The sequence below is a fragment of the Brachyhypopomus gauderio genome, unplaced genomic scaffold (assembly GCF_052324685.1).
Source record: "Brachyhypopomus gauderio isolate BG-103 unplaced genomic scaffold, BGAUD_0.2 sc76, whole genome shotgun sequence".
In the NCBI taxonomy this organism is placed as follows: Eukaryota; Metazoa; Chordata; class Actinopteri; order Gymnotiformes; family Hypopomidae; genus Brachyhypopomus; species Brachyhypopomus gauderio.
This window is the reverse complement of record NW_027506897.1, coordinates 902,501-910,000: the sequence shown is the minus strand read 5'-3', so window position 1 is coordinate 910,000 and position 7,500 is coordinate 902,501. Positions and strand designations below refer to the sequence as shown.

The 7,500-nt window shown below is 38.8% G+C and overlaps 2 protein-coding genes across 4 annotated transcripts in view; both read left to right on the top strand.

Annotated features, from left to right (window-relative positions):
• Positions 1-7,500, top strand: part of LOC143491500 (NACHT, LRR and PYD domains-containing protein 12-like) — a 204,458-nt gene that overhangs the window by 90,152 nt on the left and 106,806 nt on the right. The window lies entirely within an intron of this gene.
• LOC143491501 (NACHT, LRR and PYD domains-containing protein 3-like) overlaps positions 1-7,500 on the top strand; it is a 74,587-nt gene that overhangs the window by 10,409 nt on the left and 56,678 nt on the right. For all 3 annotated transcript variants that reach the window (XM_076990564.1, XM_076990562.1, XM_076990563.1), the window contains exon 4: positions 1-74. This exon is cut by the window's left edge and continues 1,700 nt beyond it. In XM_076990564.1, coding sequence (XP_076846679.1) covers positions 1-74 — 74 coding nt within the window. The remainder of the gene's footprint in view (positions 75-7,500) is intronic.

The window sequence follows — 7,500 nt, the reverse complement described above, 5'->3', positions numbered from 1 at the left end:
CTGAGTAAATATTTCCCATCAGAGGAATGTCTACTGAGATTGATGCAAGTGGTCACAGCATCCAGAAAAGCTGAGTGAGTATTTTCATTCATAAACACATTACAGCACTGGGGGGACTTTCCCAAAAGCATTTTACAATCTGTACAAAATCATAATAAGGCTAAGGACATTGTTAAATGCAAAAAAGAATGATCACACCTCTCTATCACTCTCTCTCTCTCTCTCTCTCTCTCTCTCTCTCTCTCTCTCTCTCTCAAATTCAAATGGCTTTTTTGGCATAAATTGTAAATAACAACTGTTGCCAAAGCAATAATAGAAAGAAAAAAAAAATATATATATATATATATATATATATATATATATATAATATACTGACCCCTCCCTTTTGGGCGTGTGTTTATGTCGTCTACGTCTAGTCGTCTGTGTATATGGATCCGTCTCACCTGTGGCTCGTCTCGTCAACACTCGGGGCTTACTTGGGGGTTTGTCTATTTAATGTGCATTCGCGCAGTGTCCCATGCTCGGCTTTGTTTGAGTCAGATCACGTTATACGTCTACATGTTATTCGTGCGCTATCTGCTCTACTTTGTTGAAAATAAACGTACGTCAGTGTCTGCAAGAGTCTCGTGCCTCGTCCTTTTCGCCGCACCACACGTGACAATATACATACATATACATACACATAAATTATTGAAGTGATACAGCCAAATCAAAATGAAAGACAATACATATATAATATAGCTAAAATTAATAAATGTGTTTACATATGTTAATATGAATCATGTATTTACAGAGGTAACAGTAGGTGGGCTCTGTTCTCTGAGGGTGTGACAGTTGTGTACATATTTAGCTGACAGGTGAACACATTCTGGAGTTTCTCCCAAATACACACCCATCAGATCTCCAGGTGGCCCCAGTGTGTCCTCCAGTGAGGAGAGAGTGGCGTTTACTGAGTGGAGGAACTCCAGTCTGAGGTGTGTGTACCTGGAGCATGAGGAGAGAAAGTGCTGCTCTGTTTCAATGTGTCCTGAGCTGCAGTGCTGACACACTCTCTCCTCTCTGGGCTTCCAGTGCTTCTTCTGACGCCCTCTCTCTACCTCCAGACTGTGGGCACTCAGTCTGTACATTGTTAGGGTCTATCTGTGTTTAATTTTAGTGAGGTAATTTGCGAGTATATATTCTCTGTAACATTCTAGTTTATTAATTGAGGTGATCTCCTGAGTCCAGTAGGTGATGTATTCTAATTGTTGTGTTTTGTCGATTATTTTGAGGTGTGTGAGAGAGAGTGTAGTGGATGTTGGTGTGAAGGTGGATGTTTTTCTTTAATGTGTCTGAGGGGGTCTGTGTCTGGGTGTGTATAGGTATAAAGGTGTGCTATGTGATGGTATGAGTCTGGGTGTCATTGGGACAGGTGGAATTTTAAAGCTCTTTTTAACATTAGGAGAGAGAGAGAGGAAACTCGCCCAGCTCTGCTCTGCACGCCAGGTTAGTAGTGTTTCGATGGACCTTCAGGACGTATTTACAGAACTCCAGGTGGAATTTTTCAATTGGGTTTGTGTCCCATGAAGTGTGATCTTGATAGATGACAGGACCCCAGACTTCACTCCCGTATAATAGTATGGGTTTGATCACAGAGTGGAATATTTTAGTCCAGATCTGAACTGGTACGTTCTGTGTGTTTAGTGGTCGTTCTATGGTATAATATGCTCTTCTTACTTTTTCTACCAGTGCATTCATAGTCTTACTGAAACTGCCAGATGTACTGATCATCAGTCCATGGTAGCTATACTCCACCGTATGCTGTAGTGTCTCTCCTCCATGGTAGCTATACTCTACCATATGATGTAGTGTCTCTCCTCCATGGTAGCTATACTCTACCATATGATGTAGTGTCTCTCCTCCATGGTAGCTATACTCTACCATATGATGTAGTGTCTCTCCTCCATGGTAGCTATACTCTACCGTATGATGTAGTGTCTCTCCTCCATGGTAGATATACTCTACCGTATGATGTAGTGTCTCTCCTCCATGGTAGCTATACTCTACCGTATTATGTAGTGTCTCTCCTCCATGGTAGCTATACTCTACCGTATTATGTAGTGTCTCTCCTCCATGGTAGCTATACTCTACCATATGATGTAGTGTCTCTCCTCCATGGTAGCTATACTCTACCGTATGATGTAGTGTCTCTCCTCCATGGTAGATATACTCTACCGTATGATGTAGTGTCTCTCCTCCATGGTAGCTATACTCTACCGTATTATGTAGTGTCTCTCCTCCATGGTAGCTATACTCTACCGTATTATGTAGTGTCTCTCCTCCATGGTAGCTATACTCTACCGTATGATGTAGTGTCTCTCCTCCATGGTAGCTATACTCTACCGTATGATGTAGTGTCTCTCCTCCATGGTAGCTATACTCTACCGTATGATGTAGTGTCTCTCCTCCATGGTAGCTATACTCTACCGTGTGCTGTAGTGTCTCTCCTCCAAGGTAGCTATACTCTACCGTATTATGTAGTGTCTCTCCTCCATGATAGCTATACTCTACCGTATGATGTAGTGTCTCTCCTCCATGGTAGCTATACTCTACCATATGCTGTAGTGTCTCTCCTCCATGGTAGCTATACTCTACCGTATGATGTAGTGTCTCTCCTCCATGGTAGATATACTCTACCGTATGTTGTAGTGTCTCTCCTCCATGGGTGAAGTGATATTTAGATTCCTGTGATCTCGGTTTCTTTTGGAAAATCATAATTTTGGTTTTATTGATGTTGATGTCTAGGGCCCAGTTTTAACAGTAATGTTCTAGGGTGGATAAGTGTTGACCATATTATTTATTTATGCAATACTCTAAGTCAGTGTAATCTCATTAGGAAGAGAGCTGAGATTGTTCTGAACATTTTGATATGAGATGTGTGTAAAATGCTATAATTAAGTATGTTTAGAGACACATTTATGAAACCATGCTTAAACAGTAAAAAAACCTCCTAGGGTATATATGGCGATAGATTACAGCCTTGGTGCACTTCACGCCCTTGATTGAAGAATTCGGTTCTATTATTATCAATTTTAATTGCACATTAATTATCATTATATTTAGATTTAATTAAATCATACCCCTTCCCCCTATGCCAGATTCAAGTAGATGGAGGAACAGGCCATCATGCCACACTGAATCAAATGCTTTTTTAAAGTCAACAAAGCAGACAAATACTCTTCCTTTGTTTTTCTGGTGGACGTGTTTTTGAATGAGTGTGTGGAGGGTGTATATGTGGTCAGAGGTGCTATAATTAGGAAGAAAGCCAATTTGACTTTTTGATAGAATATTGTGTTCAGTCAGATAATTTAACAACCTGGTGTTTAGTATACTGCAGAAGACCTTACCTTTATTACTGTTAACACAGATTCCTCTGTAGTTATTTGGATCAAATTTGTCGCCGTGTTTATAAATTGGAGTAATGAGACCTCTGTTCCAGACCTCAGGGTAAATTCCACTTGTTAGTATTAGATTGAAAAGTTTTAGAATAGCCAATTGTAGTTTAGGGCTGCTGTGTTTTAACATTTCATTTTTGATATGATCAATTCCGCATGCTTTCCTCTATAGTGACGGGGTAGTCCAGTGAACACTGGTTGTCTTTTATTGCTGGTTCTAGATTGTTAAGTTATCCTTGAAGTTCCTCTATAGTGACAGGGTAGTCCAGTGAACACTGGTTGTCTTTTATTGCTGGTTCTAGATTGTTAAGTTTTCCTTGAAGTTCCTCTATAGTGACGGGGTAGTCCAGTGAACACTGGTTGTCTTTTATTGCTGGTTCTAGATTGTTAAGTTTTCCTGTGATTGTATCCTTGTTTAATTTATCTGGAATTTTATAAAGTTCTTCAAACTACATCTTCCATGTTTTGTTATTTTTAATTGGGGTATTTTTGAATTTGGATGTTGTAATTTTTTTTTCCATAGATCTCAGAAAGAATTTTCTTTATTTGGTTTTTCCATTTTGTTAAACTGGTTTTCCATTAGGGGTGGGCATAGATTAATTTTTTTAATCTAGATTAATCTCACTGAAATCTTGAAATTAATCTAGATTAATCTATATTAAAATGGCTCATATGCGTGCTACCCAAGTAATGACTAAAAGTCAGTCTTTGAGATAGGGTTTAATACAGGGTGTGCATTAGACCAGGGGCTCATCTCTTGTTTCCAAAATGCATCAATGACTGCTTGAGAAAGCTGTTCTACTTTGATACTTGAAAAAAACAAACATGCTCAATAAAATGTAGGCTACTCGTGTTTAACGGTTTATTCAGTTAAACATGAATTTGTAAGCCTACATACTGTACATTAAAAGGGGTTGATAACATGTTTATTCAGCTAAACATGATATTTGAAATGTAAGCCAAAAAATCGCTTGTTTTAATTGCGCACCCGCCCGCCACATACACATTTCTGTCCGCAATCCTAATATGAACTGAATTAATTAAATTTAGTACTTGAAATGTTTTTATGTATTTATTAAAACAGCAATTATATTGATGGATCGCGCTGTCCCATTTCTTACCACAGTCCAAACACATGCCGTCAGGTGACGTACACCAACACTTTCTGACATCTATCACAACAAGCAAATGATAGACGATTTCCACCTCCATTAATTACAATGGAATATGACTTCCATACATCAGACTTTCCTGTAGTTGGCTTAATTGTGGTGTATTCGCCTGTTTTCATTTAATTTTCCACAGCTGAAACTGGTTGACCGTCTACAGTCTCTGCCATTTCGAAATGACAAAATGACGCACACTTCATGTTCACGTGATCAGTTGCTTAGCCAATATTTTGAATTAGTTTATTGCCTACTTACTGAATGATTAGTTGTTTTTGTCCTGTTCCTTATGCATGGAAATCATTGCGTTGTTATTATTATAATTTTCTAGACTATTTATTCATTTGCGGGATTTTTGTACACGTATATGTGTTCCCGCTCCCGCATCGCCTGGACTAATTAAACTCCCGCTCCCGTCAATAACAATTACATTCTGTCCCGCGCCGCAAGATATTCTGATGGGTCCCGAGGGATTACCGCGGGAGTGCAGACCTCTACTCTGCAGTTTTAACGATTAAAAAGAAATATTTAAATAGCGACAAATCTAGCGCTAGGACCATACAGAAAACGACTGCTCCGAGCTCCGCTCCGGTAACACTTTACGTTCCTAAAAATGAATTTTCCATGAAAATTCGTGGCTGCCTCCATGTAAACACACGTACGATTTGTAATTCACAGGTTTGAAAACTCGTTCTTGTCCCTACTGTGCAATTTGGTTAGGAATACAGCTAAACTATCAAGTTGAAAGTCATCATAGTTTGCTTACCCATTTTGACCCAGCTCCCAACCCAACTTTAAGAATAGATTAACGGCGATAATTTTTATATCGCCCGATAAGAGTATCAAATTAACGAACGCCGTTAACGGCCCACCACTATTTTCCATATATTGATTTTTTTTATTGCGAATTAATTTTTTATATTGTTGTAAAGTCTGAAGATACTCTAATCATCCTTTTTGGTCATTTGGGTTTCTGTGTTTTTTGTTGGACAGATTTCGTAACTGTTTTTTAATGTTGAGCATTCTTTATCAAACCATCTTTCTTTTTGCTGTTGTTTTGGTTAGTATTGTCCTTAGATTTGATTGTTTTGTAATCTGAAAGAAAATCTTATTTGGATGTTCAGTTGCTAGGTTTATGTCTTTTTTGTTAGTATGTATGTAACATGTGTTTGATGTGTTCCGAGTCGAGTGCTGTTGTGTAATCAGTAATGCTTTGTTCTGTCCATTTATATGGTCTAGGGACAGGATAAGTGTCTTTGTTTGGGTCTTGTTTGTTTGTTTTTGTTTGAGACTTTTTTAAGTGGAGGACTATTTGGCAGTGATCTGAGAGATGCAGTTGTGGTAAAACCACGAATGCACTGATATGTCCAGGGTTGAGGTCAGTGATGGCATAATCTACTACACTGATATGTCCAGAGTTGAGGTCAGAGATGGCGTAATCTACTACACTGCTGCCCAGTGCAGAGCAGTATGTGAATCTGCCCAGGGAGTCTACTCTCGCCCTGCCGTTTACAATATACAGACCAAGGCCTTTACACATCTGGAGGATGTGTTTACCATGTTTGTTGATGACACCGTCATAACTTTGTCTCTGAGTGGTTATACTTGTGTGGTAGGACAGGATCTGTTTAGGTACGTTTGGTATGTTAATAAAGTCGTGTTCTCTGGCAGTTCTTGCATTTAAATCACCACAAATCAAAACATGACAAATTCTGAAAATGATTAATTTCTTTTTGGAGATTTTCAAAAATATCTTCTGTGTAGTAAGGAGAATTTAGGGGTGGAATATAAATAGCACATAAATAGATATCCCTATAGGCTATATATATATGTAAATATATATATATATATATTCCTGTTTATTTTAACCCATAGATGATTTTTGCTTTTTTTGACTGGACATATGACTGATCTGTATTCTTCTTTATACCACACAAGTATACCACCAGAGTTTCTGCCATTTTTGATTTGGTCATGTTTTAAAGCAGGAACCTAAAGTTCTAGATAATTATTTAAACAGAGGGAGTTGGTCTCTTGAAGAATAATTAAATCCCGGTTATATATACTATTTACAAAATCAGGATTAATTAATTTTAAACCAAATGTTGAAGAAAACAAACCTTGAATATTCCAACAACTATTTGAAAAAGATGTCATTACAAGACAATAAAAGGTATTTCACAAAGAGAATTGATCTATAATATCATTTTAAATACTAATGTATCTGTCAAATGTAACAAAATTATTAATGAAACGAGTTTAGTTAAATAGTTTGTGACAGAGGAGAGAGATAAAGTTTCTTATCTGCTCAGGGTGGAGGTGGGTTGGTGCAGGTGAGGTTCCTTGAGCAGCTACAGCAGCGTAGGTTCTGGCCTGTGGTGCTGGAGGAAGAGTGATCTGTGGCTGTGATGGAGGCTGCCAGCTGTTCCTGGGTGGAGGAGGCTGATGGAGTGTGGTGCGCTGTGAGGTGAAGGCAGAGGTGGAGAAGACTCCTCTAGATGTTCTGCTGTGGTGAAGGTTCTGGGATGAGTTGTGCGGTTCAGGTGTTGGTTCCAGTCTGATGCGCTCAGTGAGTCTTTTCCGGTTTAAGGCTGTGTCCTTTAAGTTTTTTGTAAACAGTTTCCCTCCTTTTTGGTTGAGGTGGAGTCGATCATACAGGTGTGTATGGAAGATCTGTCCATGAAGCCCAACTCGTGTGTTGGGTATCTGGGCACAGAGTCTAAAAAGGTCTGAGTTGATGTTGTTGATGGTATGTTGAGGTGTGTCCATTCTTGGTAATAGACTGGAAATTGTAACCGTTGCTGTGGGGAGCCTCTTTCTTGCTGTTATGGCTGTGTGTTTGAGTGCTTCAGGTATGTTTCTGCCTATTTGTGTTAGATCGTTGGTTCCAGTGTGAATGA